Raw genomic sequence first — 16968 nt, forward strand, 5'->3', positions numbered from 1 at the left:
TCACAGTAACCCCGCCCACGTGGCATCTCCAGCCTTAGCTGGGAAGTAAACCCTCAGCTCTGTGCCTTGCCTTTCACTGGAGGTCGGTAAGCTTGCTCCTGCTCAGCACTTCATTGTCTGAGAGGAACACACGTAAGTCACCTTCCCTTTTCTTGCCTTTCCTCAGCTTTCTCTGCCCTCACTGTTTCTTGCCTCTTAAATTTTACTGAAAACTCAGAATAAGTCTGGTCTGTAGGGGTAGCACTCTATGATCCAGGGCATCCAGTTTCCCCAGCTTAGTCCAAGAGGGAACAGACTTTCTGTGCCATATATTTTTTTCCCCCCTGATATGTCTTTAATTCTTGAAAGAGTTAACTCGAAGCAAATACTTGTAATAATTGCATATAGAAAGTATGCTGAACCACTAAGTTTTGGTTTGAATGTAATTTCTATAAATAAAATTGAGAACAGTGGTCTCTTCATACAAGGAGCAGTAAAAAGCAACCGAGTTGTCCTGGAAACGTGCTGTCGGAAATCCTGCCTGTGTGTTTGTGAGTCCAGTTGTTACACATTCTGACTCTTCAGAGAGTGTTTGGAAGGAAGGCCGTTCGTCAAAACATTCAAAGAGTTCGTCTTCCTTTTTTCTTGAGTAAATAGAAAAATAAATGCATTAGGACAGCCAACACTTTTTTTTTTAACTTCTTATTTGGTATTGGGGTATCCACAAAAACAGTTGTGATGAGTTTCAGATGAACAGTGAAGGGACTCAGCCATCCATATACATGTATCCATTCTCCCCAGCCAGTGCTTTTCTTTGGAGTATTTATAAAAGACAGAAAATGTCAACTATAATTTCTCTTATTTAATGTATTCTTTACTGCTTTATGATCATCACCATCTTTTCCACCGCATGAGCAAGAATCAATCCCATTGGATCTGTGTTCTTTAGCAATCGAGGGACCCTTGAAATTAAGTCAGTCTTTGCAAATTCTCAGGTATTTTATCCATGTTAGGTTCGATTTAGTTGCCTTTTATTTTTTATTATTCTAAACTGTGTGTGTACGTGGTGGGGGGTAGTCTGGAAGGGCCCAGAGGAGATCTCAATGTAATGTAACTTCCTGTTATACAAATGGGGGTGGGGGGTTGTTTGTTTTTCTTTACCTGCCCCATGGTTAGAACGTCCCCAGTCACTCCAAACAGGAGGTTCCTTGCGGAAAGCTTTCTGATGGGTGCCTCCGATCCAGTGACAGCAGGAGGGGGCACACCTCATGTCAGATGAGCTGTGGATATTTGAGCTCTTCCTGGACAGTATTCCAGAGGGCAACGCGTTCCGTTCCCTCGCACTTCCCATCTGGCTATGACTGGATTCCTTCTGCTTGTCTGCCTCACGGCCTCCGGAAGACAAGCCTCGTCCCAGAAGTTGAGACCATCAACTCCATATTACTGCAGTGAAGTTCAAGTGCAGTTTTCTCCAGATTTAGTCTTAGAGCACAGAGGTTTTGCTGGGAAGCAGAGTTGGTTACGGATTGCCATCCAGATGGGGAAATAGAATGATTACAACAGCTTCTTTATATGCCGGGAGAGGATGTCACAAGACCATTCTTGCAGCACAGCTTTAAGGAAACTAGAGTGTGTGTTTTTGGAGGAGAGACTTTGCTTTGCTTTATACTGCCACCTCTGCTACATGTGAGACAGCCGCTTCGCTCCTTTCGAAAGGGAGTAGGTAAGGGAAAGCCAGCTTGAGAAGTCTCGTCCACAGTAGGGCAGTACAGCAGGGCTACAGCAGGGCCGTAGGGGCACCCTGTCACAGATCTAGCTCTGAACTGAGATTCTTCTGGCTGTTACTGTTCTGCAGCCTAGAAAAAGTGCCAAGTCCTAATTGTTGTTCAGTCGCTAAGTCGTGTCCCACTCTTTGCAACCCATGGACTGTAGCACACCAGGCTTCCCTGTCCTTCACTATCTCCCAGAGTTTGCTCAAATTCATGTCCATTGAGTCAGTGATGCCATCCAACCATCTCATTCTCTGTCATCCCCTTCTCCTGTCACCTTCAATCTTCCCGAGCATCAGGGTCTTTTCAATGAGTCGGCTTTTCACCGCAGGTGGCCAAAGTATTGGAGCTTTAGCTTCAGCATCAGTCCTTCCAATGAATATTCAGGGTTGATTTCCTTTAGGATGGACTGGCTTGGATCTCCTTGCAGTCCAAGGGACTCTCAAGAGTCTCAAGAGTCATAGTTAGCAATTTAAGAAATGATCAGGAGATGATTTTTCTACATCCCTCACTCTTCCTGTGATGTCAGTAGACTCTTCTAGAATTTCCAGCATAAAGAGTCAGGAGAGATGAGATCATCTTTAGCAGATGAGGAAGCTGAGATCCAGAGTGGCAGAGTGAGGGGATGAGAATGACAAGGTGGCTGAGCCAGAAACAGAAGCCGCATCTCCTGGGAGGCTGGCCAGAGTGGCTGGGCTCCCCGCTAAGATTCGGAGAACCCAAGAAGAGACTTCCTGGGATCCACAGCCTTTGAAATTAACAGAAGTTTATGCGTGTGTGTTTCTGAATAGAGTTCATTTGTGAAATTCGCAGTGAGATTTGTGGGAAGTTAAGAATTGCTGCACTGTGTGATGGTTATCTTTCTTAGTAGTTCACTAAAATCTTTAGACTTGGGTATGCTTACTCCTTCTCCCTTTCAAATTGTAAATTCTCACTTAGGCCTGTCTCTTACCCTCCCATTCAGTTAATATGAAGTTGAAGTATCGTTTGTATCCATTTTATATTAATTGTAACTGTTTACAGTTTAGCCTTAGCTGAAACATCATGTTCATTTCAGTCCCTTTATACCTCTCCCAAGAGAAATCTGTTGTTTTGATTCTTTGCTGCTTATACCGAGTGTTTTGAGCGGGGAACTGAAGGGTGCTGTGCTGATTTGGGTCCAAGTTCTTTCTGCATTTGTGTCCCTAAGGCTTATTTCCATAATCTGTTTTGAATGACTTGAGTCATTTCTATGTCAAATGTGCTTCGGGTTAAAAGCTTTCTCTTAAGTAAGACTCATGTCTATAGGGAACCTCTGTTTAGGCCATTTTGGGGAGTTCCCCTTTTCTGTAACCTGTAGCTATTAATTTTCACTTTGTTCAGTGACAGGGAAGAGAGAACTTTTGTTGACTTACAGCTCTTTTGCTTTAGTTTTTATTTTGACTAGGGCTTCTCAGGTGGCTTGGTTGTGAAGAACCCGCTGGCCAATGCAGGAGATACAGGAGATGTGGGTTCAGTCCCTGGGTTGGGAAGATCCCCTGGAATAGGAAATGGCACCCCACTGCAGTATTCTTGGCTAGAAAACTCCATGGGCAGAGGAGCCTGGTGGGCTATGGTCCATAAGGTCACAAGGGTTGGACACAATTGAGCACACGTCTTCATATTTTGATCTACATTGTGAATATGGATGCATTTGTAATCTGAAAATTCACCTTAAATAAAATGTTACCAGTTTTGCCCGAGAAATCTTACTCCTGGAAGAGGAGCCTGCACGTCTGCACGGACTTCTTTTAGGTGGGTGCACAGTCCTCTCCCACGTTTGGAGGAGCTAGTTGCACACCCCTCCCAAGGTTCCTCAGTGGTGGGCAGAGCGGGGAGACAGCCCAGGTCTTCAGGCTCTTAGGTTAGGATGCTCGGGAATGACGGCGTTAGAGAAACGTTGCATCGGCATCGTCTAACAGGAGCATGTTACAGCTGGGAGCTACCTGATGTCTCGTTCATTTAGTGACAAATAAGCAACCTTCGGACCTGGGTCACTCGTTAGAGCTGAGACCCAGGGGCAATTCATGGTAAAGGCAAAGTGTGCAGACTTTGGGGTCAGGTCTAAGTCTGTGTTTTGGCTCTGCCATTTTTAGCCGTGGTACTTTGGACCCATGAAGTCACTTTTCCTCTCTGAGCTTCAGTAATATCTACTTCCTAGAATGATGGCTGAGGGCTGGGCGTATACAGTGGCAGAAATCAGGGTTTATTGATCACACAGTTTATGGTGGTTTGGGGGAACACATAAAGGGGCTTTAACTATATATCAGCTTGAAGAGAGACAGTGTAGTATGGTGGGATTGCTTAGGGATGAAAAAGTTAGTATCTGCATTCCCCCAGTTAGTGCACAAGTGACTCAGAAAAAGTCACTCTCCCACTTGAGTCTCATGTTTCTCCTCCCTTATGGATAATATCTCGTCTGTCTACACTACAGGTTGTTAGAACCAAGTGAGATTTGTGCAGATGCCGTATTAAAGTCAAAGGGACTCTGGATGAAAGTGTCCCGTGTAGTCATAAAATCACGGAAATGATTTTCACTGATCAGTGAAGCTCACCTTCCCGTTGATTGATCTGCCTACACTGTCCTTTTTGTAATGTTAATTATAGTTGTCTGTGAATTACAGTCTGTAGAGAGGTCGGGAGTGTTGTAGCGGGGCAGTCTGGTTTTGAGTCCAGGCTCTGCCTGTGTAGAGCTAGAGCTGCGTGATGCTGGGTGATCCACTCAAGTAGTGTCTCAGTGCCTCGTTTATGGCATGGGAAGAGTAAGAGGGACCGTCCTCAGGTAGTTGCTTTGAGAAAAGAATGCATAGCGTTTCAGGGAGCGGGGCACAGCACAGTGGCTGACACAGATGTCATCTACCCTTTTCTTATTTTCCCTTTCCTTCCTTAATTGTCCTTTCCTTCATATATTAAGAAAAATATGCCCAAAATGTTGGACGTCTTTTAAGGCAGCATTTGAACACTGCTGTTTGATAAGAGTCTGAAATTATTTCCCAGTGTATCAGATACCACTTTAAAAGATGAGCGTAGCTCTGATGCATACAGTGATGTCGGCACCTCCGGGCTGTTGAGCTAGATGGATAAGTGCCATCACCCTTACAGGAAGAGTTATTTCTTTGTGGAATTTCCACTCCCCAGTGTTGACATAAAAGTGCTGAAATATTTTATTTGCCCAAAGAATGAGTTTGAAAGTATTTGTCCTAACAGTACTTCACCTCCTTTTCCGTATCAGTTCAACAAATCTGTATTTGTTGAATGCCTGCAGTGCCCTAGAAATCACAGTTGGTACGTTGCAGGTCATACTTCATTTTAACCTTATTACAGCCTTGTGAAATAGGTTTTATCTGTTTTATAGATGAAATATAGAGGCTCAGAGAATTGAAGTAACTGGCCCAAGGCTGTATAGAAACGGTGGAGCTCCTGGTACACACACAGTGTGGAATTGCCAGGGTCCCATACTTCCCTCAGTGCAGATTTGACAGGAGGAGGGAGACTTGGGAAGGGCCCCTGGGATGCTGGGTGAGCATCACTCACTCAGGGACAACCAGCTTTCCGTTTAGTCCCAGCCCCTACATTCCCGAGCAGAGCAAGATCCTCACTAAAATAACCTAACGTTTATATTTCCCATCATATGGTTTTAAATCTATTTTTTGGTTACCCTTAGACTACCGTTTTGCATTTCAATTCTCCCAACAGCCTAATGAGTGGGTAGGGTAGGCATTGTTGTCCCCGTTTTATAATCGGGGGAACTGAGGCCAGAGAGGTGAAGTGAGCGGCCCAGCGCCACGAGGCTGCACACCAGGTGCAAGTCCAGTGTGCCCGGCGGGGGTGGCACGACTGCGTGTGCAGGGCAGAGACCCGGCCTGGCAGACCGAGGCCCTCAGCGGGTGGTTCATGCTGCAGCGTCCGCAGCGGTGACCCCGCTCTGAGAGTCTGGGGATGGGGTGCCCACACCCATCTTCTGACACCTTTGCTCTTGAAACCCGAGTTCAGGGTCAGGTGGTAGATTAACTGGCACTCAAGTGTACACGTTTCCCAATGGGACGCAGTCCTGTTGAGCAGGACGTCCTGTGAACACAGTGGTTGCCTTTTCAGGGTCCTCTTCAAGTGCTTGGCAAGTGGGTCCTTGGTAGCCTATCAGCTGCAAAACAAGTGTGTAGGCTTTGCTTTTGCTTAGGAGGAGAAAGGATGAAACAGGTGCACAAACTTACATTCAAAATGATGGACAGAGCAAACGACTTTTTAACTTTACATTTCGCTGGCCCAAGTCCTATCCAGCCATATGTTTGTCTGTCCATCCCTCCCTCCCTCCCTCCCTCCCTCCGTGTATCCATTCCCTCATCCTCTTTTCTCATTGTGTCTCCTGGGGCTCCTTTGTGTTTTGGTCAAGATAGGGTGGTGGAATTGAGTGGAAACTAGGCTGGTAGCAGTAACTGAGTGTTGAATCCCTGCTGCGTTGACGCTTTACACTGTGTTCTTACTTAAAACCTCTTAGCAAGTGTCTAAGATAGAGTTAATACAGGTAGTATCAGTATTTTTTCTACAGATGAGAAGACAGATCCAGAAAGGCTAGTTTGCCCAAGGCCATGTGGTTAGTAAATTGGCATTATTCACAAGCTTGTGTATTGGTTGTTTTAAAACTCTTAATACAATTTTGTGAGGAGGTGTTTTTGGTAACATTGTCAGACTTTTAACCAAACTAATGAATCATAGATTTGGTTTTCAGTAACACCCCTTCCTTTTTTTGGTAAATTTCTAACCTGAAGCATTTTAAGAATTTTGACATTTCACTGTTTTCTTTTTTAAAAAGCCATTCAGCTACTAATCTCAGGATTTCCTTATCTGGCAACCTGCTGGCAAATTGCAAAATGAACTTTCTGAGGATAATGTTTGTATTTATGTAACAATTACACTGGTTACCATTTATTATATTTGTGTCAGGCATTTTGGGTAAAATCTCATATATTTCTCCTCTCCCAAACCCTTTGGGGGTGGGCACGTTGTCCTCAGGTCGCAGGTGATCACTGTCACTGGCAAGTAATGGGGCAGTACTTTGAACCCGATGGGAAATCTGAGCTAAAACCCATGGTCTCTTGTACTGCCTGGGTCTTTCTAAGAAGGTGAGTGGGTCCTGCTAGTTGGTTGGAGCAACAGAGCCATTCCACGTGTCTCCTGACTCCTACTGTGCACTTCTTTTCCCCGCTGCAGTATGCATGCAAACAGTCCCAGCCTGTGTTTATTCTTGGTGTAACATTTACACCTCAGAGGTTTTCTTCAAAGAATTACGAATTTACACAGCTTAATTAGTGGTGACAAAGTTCCTGTGGCCAACAGCACGTGACATTGAAAGTATTTCTGACTTGACTACAGACCCAGGTGGAAGAAAACATGGACCCAGAGCTTAGGGCCTGATGGGTGTGAGGAAATGAGGATCCGCTGGCACTCTCTACCCTCTAAGGAGCACACACCTTTAGTATATTACACATTAGTTTCATCTGATGAATTTTGAAATTTCCTTAAAGGCATACCAGTACAAAGAATGACTTGACCATCTTACCTGCATTTATTATTAACAGAAATGGAAATTATTTTTAAGCAAAGAAAATAAGGAATGTTGAATAAACCTATGTGGCTAAAATCAGTATTTGGCCAAAGCTGACTATCACTAGTGTAGAATAAAGTTGTCTTATACACGAATAAACATGAAACAGTATAAAAAGTAATTCTATGTGTTTACTAACGTTTAATGGTTTTAAAAGTCTTATAGTGGAAAAGCAGTAATTTCTCAGCATCACCAGCTTCTATCTGCATTGCTCTTGATTCCTTAACAGCATACTCACTTTCTGTTGACACACCAGTGTCCCTAAACAGGTAGGTGTTAGAAAATTATAATTCAGGAGAGTTCTTCCAGAGCATGTTTTCTAAGAGGAATTTTGTACCTAGGATTCTTGATTTAGTGATTTTCAAAGGTTCTTGAGCTGCTGAACTTGGTTAGCATTAGAAAAGTCATTTTGGCAAGGTTTTGCTCAACGGTTTTATTGTCCATACACACTTTATACACCGTTTATAAAGGGCTTGAGCATCCCCGGATATAGGTATAGGTGGGGGGTCTTGGAACCAACTCCTGCAGATGCAGAGGCATGGGTGTGTATTGTGATGTCCTTGAAGTATTGTTAATAAAGTCTGTTGTTTTGACACTTGGTTAGCAAAATGTATTTGAGGTACCTCATTTTTTCCTGTTATTTCTTTATACATTTATATCTGGATTGAGGATAATTTGTCATAGTGGCTGTACATGGTTTTGGCATGTCTCCTCTTTGTAAAATTTGGAGGTGGCAATGTTGACTTTTCAGCTTTTATTTTGTCTAAGACATGAATCATTTACAAATAGAATCTTCCTTGAAAGGCACATGGCTTAAATGGAATGAGAGATGTGCAACTTAAAGCATTTATTCTAGTGAATGTTTATTTGGTGTTATGAACAAGTTAGCAAACAGTTAATCAGAATTAGAGTTTTTATATATCCTAACATAATTCTGAAAGAGATGGGGAAACCAGACCACCTGACCTGCCTCTTGAGAAACCTATATGCAGGTCAGGAAGCAACAGTTAGAACTGGACATGGAACAACAGACTGGTTCCAAATAGGAAAAGGAATATGTCACCCTGCTTATTTAACTTATATGCAGAGTACATCATGAGAAACGCTGGGCTGAAAGAAGCACAAGCTGGAATCAAGATTGCCGGGAGAAATATCAATAACCTCAGATATGCAGATGACACCACCCTTATGGCAGAAAGTGAAGAGGAACTCAAAAGCCTCTTGATGAAAGTGAAAGAGGAGAGTGAAAAAGTTAGCTTAAAGCTCAACATTCAGAAAACTAAGATCATGGCATCTGGTCCCATCACTTCATGGGAAATAGATGGGGAAACAGTGTCAGACTTTATTTTTTGGGGCTCCAAAATCACTGCAGATGGTGATTGCAGCCATGAAATTAAAAGACACTTACTCCTTGGAAGGAAAGTTATGACCAACCTAGATAGCATATTGAAAAGCAGAGACATTACCTTGCCAACAAAGGTCCATCTAGTCAAGGCTATGGTTTTTCCAGTGGTCATATATGGATGTGAGAGTTGGACTATGAAGAAAGCTGAGTGCTGAACAATTGATGGTTTTGAGCTGTGGTGTTGGAGGAGACTCTTGAGAGTCCCTTGGACTGCAAGGAGATCCAACCAGTCCATTCTAAAGGAGATCAGTCCTGGGTGTTCATTGGAAGGACTGATGCTGAGGCTGAAACTCCAGTACTTTGGCCACCTCATGCGAAGAGTTGACTCATTAGAAAAGACCCTGATGCTGGGAATGGTTGGGGGCAGGAGGAGAAGGGGATGACATGGCTGGATGGCATCACCAACTCGATGTACATGAGTTTGAGTGAATTCGGGGAGTTGGTGATGGACAGGGAGGCCTGGCGTGCTGTGGTTCATGGGGTCGCAAAGAGTTGGACACGACTGAGTGACTGAACTGAACTGAAGATAATTCTTCCTTGTATCATTTATCTTTCTGTTAACAGTAGTGGCTTAGAAAAGGTAAGATGATCTTCATAAAGTTATCTAGCCAGAGCACTCTTTTAATATTCATATTAACTGTCAAGCTGTGTCTCTAACCGTCTGAAACACTGTTGTGTAGTGCATAGTGGCATTAACAGTTTCCACGATCACTGATTATTATAGTGTTTTACTCTTAACAGTAAACACATGTATGCTCTAATTGGTTATTAGAATTTTTGCGGCAAGAGTGTATAAGGAGATGTGCACTTTATGTACTTGATCGTTAATCACATACATGTTGGGTAGGCATTCAGCTGTTTGGCCTTAAAAAATAGCAAAGCAGAACTTGAATGCATCCCTGTTGTTTGTCATCTGTGAACCTGTTTTCCTCATCTGTAACATAGGAAGTCACAGCGTGTATCTCATAGGTCTGTTCAGATTAAGCGAGAGCATGCCTGTGCAGTTCTCAGGAACTCAGCCCGTCACTTTATTTGGAGAGCTAGGAACGAAGATCCACCAGCAGTGAGTCGAGCACTCAGCTTAATGTGAATGTGACACCTCTCCGCACCACCACCCAGCTTCTAACACATCTTTTCCTAGTCAGGTTCACTGCACAACTGTAATGCTATCTCGTGAAACAGCAGGGAGCCGAGAGTCCTGTTTTCTTCTAGCGGTAAAGTGGTTTAGGGGTGGCTGCCTGACCGTTACCCCACAAGCAGGGTCTCCCTGCTTTTTTCTTTTAAATGTCTAATACTCAGAAACTGCCTTCTGGTTTGCTCATTAGAGTCACACCACCCGTGGCGTCCCATGGAGTCACAGTGGGAGAACCAGATGCTATGCTGGTAACACTTCACAGTCACGGTCGTTTGATCTCACAGCAAACCTAATATTCCCACTCTACAGACGGGGAAATTGAGCTGCTGAGAAATTGAAGCGTGACTAGCCCAAGATCCCACAGCTGGTAGTCTGAGTAGGGAGTCAAACCAAGTCTGTCAGACTTTCCAACTCATGTTCTAACCATTGCATTATAAAACTTGTGTTTTAAATTATTCATCAGCATAGAATCTGAGCCAAATTGTTGATACAGAGTAGTTGTTCAAATGATGGGCTCTTCTTCTTTTGTGCTGTTCCCATTCTGGTCATTACGGGCAGGTGGCTGTACTGTGTCAAAAAGGAAGAAATATCAGTGCTAAGATTCCTAGAGAATCTGCACATGTGTGTGAAGCATAAGTTGTCCAGCGGTGTGTTGTTAACACCTAAGGTAGTAGCTTTCTGTTCAGTTTAAGATGGATCAGTGCTCGCCCTCCCCCTCCCGCCTCCCCTCTGCTGGCGCTTGTCTTCTCTCGCTCCATCTCCGTGGAGCTGTGGTTGACGCCATAGGACTCCTTGAGGTCTGGCACTGTGAGGGTGATGTGGTTTCATGGAAGATATTGCAGTAACTCTCAAATAAGGAACTAGGTGCTGCACTTCCTGTCAGAAGTAGACTCAGCAAAACACGCCTTTGAGGAGGCCCGACCCGGCCGTTCCTCCTCTGCTCTTAAAGCCAGGACCCAAATAGGATGGGCTTGCGGTACTCGTGGTGCGTGGGCAGCCGAGAGTGAGTATCATCTTCCAGATGGGTGCACTGCTGACCTTCATTGTTCATGCTCTGCCATTTGATGGGGCCTTTTGCTGTATCTCAGCAAGTATCTTTGAGCTTCCTCCCCAAATGACTCGTGTTGTTAGTACCGGAAAAATGTTTTTCTCTGCAGTTGATTTACAGGGTTTTACATGTGTGTTAGCGTCAAACTGAACTTTGTTTGTGAGTTGCGACACACGGGGTGAGAAGGCGGAGGTTGATTGGTGGTTGACTGTTGTGTAACAGCTGGAACGCTGGCATATTAGCCGAAGTTCATTCTGGGCTCATTGAATTTTGTCGTACCACGTACACAGACCTTGAGGTTTGGATCCAGCCATGGATTCTCCATGCTTTTCTACAGTTGAAAACTTGCTATGGATATTATAAAAATTTTGACAGAAAGCCTACTATACCCGACTGTGGTGATTTAGTCGCTAAGTTGTATCTGACTCTTGGGACCACATAGACTGTGTAGCCTGCCAGACTCCTCTGTCTTTGGATTTCCCAGGCAAGAATACTAGAGTAGGTTGCCATTTCCTTCTCCAGGGGATCTTCCCAACCCAGGGATTGAACCTGGGTCTCCTGTGTTGCAGGAGGATCCTTTACCCACTGAGCTATGAGGGAAACCCCTACTATACCCGACATCCGACTAGCTTCTGGTAAGTATTATAGTGGACTTAGAATTTTCAGAATTTGAATGTGTCCTCATAATTTGACATGGGCTTTTCTCGTGGCTCAGACGGTAAAGAATCCACCTGCAATGCAGGAGACCTGGGTTCCATCCCTGGATAAGGAAGATTCCCTGGAGGAGGAATGGTTACTCTCTCCAGTATCCTTGCCTGGAGAATCCCATGGACAGCAGAGCCTGGTGGGCTACAGTCCATGGGGTCGCAAAGAGTCAGACACGACTGACACTAACACTTCGTTTCACTTCATGATGGGACATTGTTGGGGGGTCAGTATCACTGTGGATAGTCTAAAGCGGTACAGAAGTTTTGGAATCAGATCTGAATTAGTACAGATTCTGGGTTTTTCACTTACCGTGGACTGGGGCAAGTTATTCCTGGAGCCTCACTGTCCTCACAGGAAAAATGGGAACACAGTAGCCTGTGTGTCAGAGTCGTTGTGGAGGTTAGAAGTCAGCGCTGTTCACCTCATACTGCACTACTAGACTTCCCTCGAGGCTCAGACGGTAGACTCTCCCTGCAGTGGAGGAGACTCGGGTTTGGGCCCTGGGTCTGGTAGGTCCCCGGGAGGAGGGCATGGCAACGCGCCCCAGCCTGGGAAATCCCATGGACTGAGGAGCCTGGCGGACTGTGGTCTCTGGAGTCACCAAGAGTCTGGCACGACCAAAGCTGCCAACACCAAGTAACCATGCTACTGGTATCACTGATTTTTCTCCTGCCCCGCCGCCCCGCTTGCTTACTCCTTCCAGTGTGTTCTCACCCCACTCGGAAGACAGTTCTTTTTCCTGCATGATCGGCGAAGCTCTGTGAGATCTGAACCATGTAGAACCCTCAGACCTCGTTTCGTAACGTTTCCTTCATTCCCGTCGCCTTCCCTGCACAGCCACATCGGCCTCAGCCGCGCTGGCCAGCTGCTTGCTACCTCTCAGGTTCTGTGTGCTTGCTGAACCCTTGGCCTCATGCATTCTGTCCCGGCAGCTTCACATGCTTGCTCTTTCATGTGGTTCTGATCAGTTGCCGTATCTTCTCAGACCATTTTCTGGCACCTGTCTGCAGAGCCAGTGTCTCCACTCCAAGGAATTTTCTGGCCATAAGCACCTTGTTTTATTTGCTTTAAAGCCCTTACCTCTAACTGTAATCATACCCCTCTACACTGTAACCTCCAACATGGTAGGAATCTCGGCTATCTCATTTATTCGTCAATATTATTTCTCGCACCTGGAAACATAATAGATACTGCATGAGTATGCATGTTTGAATAAATGAAAAAATATGTAGCCTAGACCATCTTCTGAAAATGTATGTGTTTTTATTGTTTGTTTTTGTTTTTTAAGATAATCCTGAACTAAGAACTTCAGAACAGTACAGAAAAGACTGAATTCTTGTAGAATGCATTTGTAACACAGTGGACAGTAACACTGCTACTACCTGTAGTGTTATCTTTTCAGTGGGCTTCTGGAAGCGTTTCATTTGGTATTAGAATGTTTGAAAACAAGCATTCATATAGCTCTTACTACATTTTCATACATAGAGAAACAGTATTTTTGTAATTGCTACACATATAACCCAGTTTGGTCCTATTTAATAGGATATAGATTTTCATTTTAAGGTTGTACAGAGTAAGGTAAAATTCTCTGTATATTTATACTGGAAATATCTTCCGGGATCTTTTTATATGCACATCATTTTAGAGAATATGTGCTAATATGAAAATAGTTCTGTTAGGGTACAAGTATTCAGTAGAATACTCTCAGTACCTTTTTAAAAGGTGATCCAGAGAAGCATTTAGCTTTTCTTTTAGCTCATTAATCCACATGAGTTACTATACTAAATTGCTTAGGAATAGATTGCTTGGAATGAATATATATATATATATATTTAAATCATGTTTTAGCCCTCAGGCAGCCCTAACTCCATGAAACCTTGTTTGGTTTACCTGAACTTTGTTCTCCATCTACATGTAGAACATCAACCTTGTCACCTGGAATATTGCGAATATTTATAACGAAAGAACTCCGAAAAACTGAGTCCTACCATTCAGTGTATGGTAGTCCCTCAGGACCTGCCACTCATACCAATGTCCATGAATGCTCAAGTCCCATAGCTGGCCGTCTGTATCTGTAGCTCTGTAGCCTGTTTCAAGCAGCTGTAGATTGTGTAGTACTTTAGTGGATTTATTGAAAAATATTCGCATGTATGTGAGACCTGTACAGCTCAAACCTGAGGTGTTCAGGAATCAGCTGTACCGTTTTTACTATGTACTGTGATTAGCTTCCTGTATTTCACATTTTATTAAAGGAAATCATGTCATTGTATTAGTGAAAGAAGCTCTTTGTGACGTGCCTGTTAAAGTAGATTTTTAGATGCTTTTGGTTTTCTAAAAATAATTATTAAACACTGGTTGGGACCAAACTTTTAAAAAACTCTTGAATATCCTTGAGTTAGTTTCCAGGCCCATGTGAAGTATTCCTTGGGGGAAAAGGAAATTTGTCCAGTGGGTCTGTAGCTGGTACCACATTCCATGTTTCTGTACATGCCTTGATGTTTCTTTCTGCTGCCACTGGCCTGTCTCCCCAGGGTGTGTAGATTTTAAGAATGTGAAGTGTGGTTCCTGGCAGACTGGAGGGATCGCTGCAGTTCAGCATGGGGAAGGCCCTGAATTGGGGCTGATCTGCCAGCTATTTGCCCTGCTCCATGACGAGATTAGTATAAAGTACATTGAGAGTATGTGTTTAGAAACTTTTATAGTAATCTGACATGGGCTTCCCAGGTAGCACAGTGGTAACAAATCTGCCTTCCAATGCAGGAGATGCAAGAGATGCAGATTCGATCTCTGGGTCAGGAAAATCTCCTGGAGGAGGAAATGGGAACCCATTCCAGTGTTCTTGCCTGTGAAATTCCAAGGACAGAGGAGCCTGGCGGGCCACAGTCCATGGGATCAAAACGAGTTAGACATGATTGAGCAGCTGAACACACACACAATAATTAGAATAATTGTATATCTGTTGAATCTGTTTTGGGCGTAAGTTTTTTGTATCTTATACGTTTTGTTTTTACCAGTAATTTTTAGAATTTTTATTTTTGTGATGAATAGGAAATTTTAAAAAATCTGACCCTTCATAAATAGTTTTGAGTTCTCACCGAATCTACTTACTTTGCAGTGCTATAAATCAGGGAGAGTGGATCAATGTTTTATGGTTTCTGTGTAAGGAGCAGAGTTTCTGGGAAAAAAGTAGAGGAGAGTTACCAGGAAAAATGTCACATGTAGGCCGTGACCAGTCTATTTTGACTTCATTTACTTGTCTGATTGCTTCTAAATAAGATTAATCCATTTCATCAATTGAATTATGAAAAGTGCTGAATAAGGGCAGTGGAACTTATAAAGATAGACAAGATCATTAGAAGTTTGTCAGACTCAAGTATGGGTTCCTTTCTTAAATTTTCTTTTTTTAAATGACCGTGACATACTATAACGCAGAAGGCAATGGCACCCAACTCCAGTACTCTTTCCTGGAAAATCCCATGGATGGAGGAGCCTGGTAGGCTGCAGTCCATGGGGTCTCTGAGAGTTGGACACGATTGAGCTACTTCACTTTCACTTTTCACTTTCATGCATTGGAGAAGGAAATGGCAACCCACTCCAGTGTTCTTGCCTGGAGAATCCCAGGGACGGCGAAGCCTGGTGGGCTGCTGTCTATGGGGTCGCACAGAGCCAGACACGACTGAAGCGACTTAGCAGCAGCAGCAGCAGCAACATACTATAAAGTCACATGAACGAAGATGAGTCCTGCCCAGATTAATGAACAAAAATTAGTTTTTCTTTTTCCTGAACTGGAAAAGCTAGTTTGCAGAGTGACAACTTGTGATTAAAATTACTGGTTTGTATAAGTAAGGCAAATAGTCTATCTTTAGAATCATGAAATCTTCACTGTTTGAAGCCTGTTAGTCAGCTGATTTAATGGTCACTGTTACACTAAAGTTTGGGATTCGTATTTAGCTCTTAATCTTTCTGTCATATTGAGTTTCAAATGCTTGTCAGAAAACATGGATGTGTATTCCTTTCCCTCTGTTGTGAATAGGTTATTTAAATCAGTAAGGTTTAAATAGGTTATTTTAAATCAGCTTAAAAATACTGTTTTGTAAGCATTTCTGTCATGCTAGAAATAGCAGTTGTTTAATAAATAAATAGCATTTCCATTTCCGACTTTGAATTTAATTTTAGGCAACAGTGATAGTGTTCTCCCCTTTGAAATAATTCCTATGTGCCTGTGCTTCTCATTCTCATTAAGTAACATCAGGCGCTTTGTAGACAAAGGATATGTGTCTGTGTGCTTAGTCATTTAGTCATGTCTGACTCTCTGCTGCCCCATGGACTGTAGCCTGCCAGGCTCTTCTTGTCCATGGGATTCTCCAGGCAAGAATACTAGAGTGGACAGCCATTCCCTTCTCCAGGGAATCTTCCGGACCCAGGGATCGAACCAGGGTCTCCTGCACTGCAGGCGGATTGTTTACCAGCTGGGCCACCAGGGAAGCCCAGACAAAGGAAGTAAGTAGATATTAAGCCAGTGACTGTTGTGGAATAGGCAAAGGACCATAAGTTCTGTGAGCAATCAGTGGATCAACCCAAGTCATATTTAAATAGAAATCTCTCTCACTTAGCTGACGTAAGTCATCTGGGGGAGAAAGGGGCTGAGCAAGAGAGGATGCATTGAGCAAGGACAGGTCAGTCCATCTGGGTTGCTTCTTAGCGGAGGGTCTGTTCGAAGTGCCTGTTGTTGTCCTGGGGACGGATTAAATATGACTGTGTCAGAGTCCAGGCCGAGACTTCTGTGTCATGGTTAATTTCTCCACGCTCCCTTAAAGCGGCCTCGGCGACGCCTACCCTGAGCGGCCTCTGTCTTGTGACTTAGGCCAGAAGCAAGGAAGATCCCAGGGAGGGAGAATTAGCCTTTTTTAAACAATTAGGTTAACATAACAAAATTATTCATAATGCTGCCACTGGAAGACAGGTTTATTTCATTGTCAGATATTCCCTTCCACATTGCACAGAGTTTCTTAAATATCCGGTTTATTTAATTGTCAGATACTACCTTCCATATTGCATGGCGTTTCTTAAATAGTTGTAGCTGATACTCCATTATATTCTGATATATTTTCACTTTATGATACGTCTACCTATTTCTGTGGTCTTTCTAATTATTTTTGAGGCTCTCTAAAGTATTTTGTTTATCACGAGTATTCAGACCATTTAATGTTGAAATGTTAACTTTAACCTTAAAACCAACAGAAATTAACTAATGAATGCTGCAGTAAACTTATTTTTTTACTTACAAATTTTTACCTCTGTTAA

At 43.4% G+C, this 16968-nt stretch overlaps 1 protein-coding gene across 16 annotated transcripts in view; it reads left to right on the plus strand.

The window, feature by feature from the left end:
- The window catches only part of AKAP13 (A-kinase anchoring protein 13), a 324597-nt gene that overhangs the window by 146978 nt on the left and 160651 nt on the right, over window positions 1-16968 (plus strand). Inside the window, exon 1 of one of the 16 annotated variants that reach the window (XM_070775977.1) lies at window positions 4-132. The exons of 14 other annotated variants lie outside the window; for them this stretch is intronic. Coding sequence is in view for 1 of the 2 variants with exons in the window: in XM_070775976.1 (XP_070632077.1) it covers window positions 10874-10911 (38 nt within the window). In the remaining variant the exon portion in view is untranslated. Of the gene's footprint in view, window positions 1-3; window positions 133-6089; window positions 10912-16968 lie in introns of those variants that run through there. One more of the 16 variants, XM_070775976.1, reaches the window with a different exon arrangement.

Source organism: Bos indicus, chromosome 21 (genome assembly GCF_029378745.1).
Source record: "Bos indicus isolate NIAB-ARS_2022 breed Sahiwal x Tharparkar chromosome 21, NIAB-ARS_B.indTharparkar_mat_pri_1.0, whole genome shotgun sequence".
Classification (NCBI taxonomy): domain Eukaryota; kingdom Metazoa; phylum Chordata; class Mammalia; order Artiodactyla; family Bovidae; genus Bos; species Bos indicus.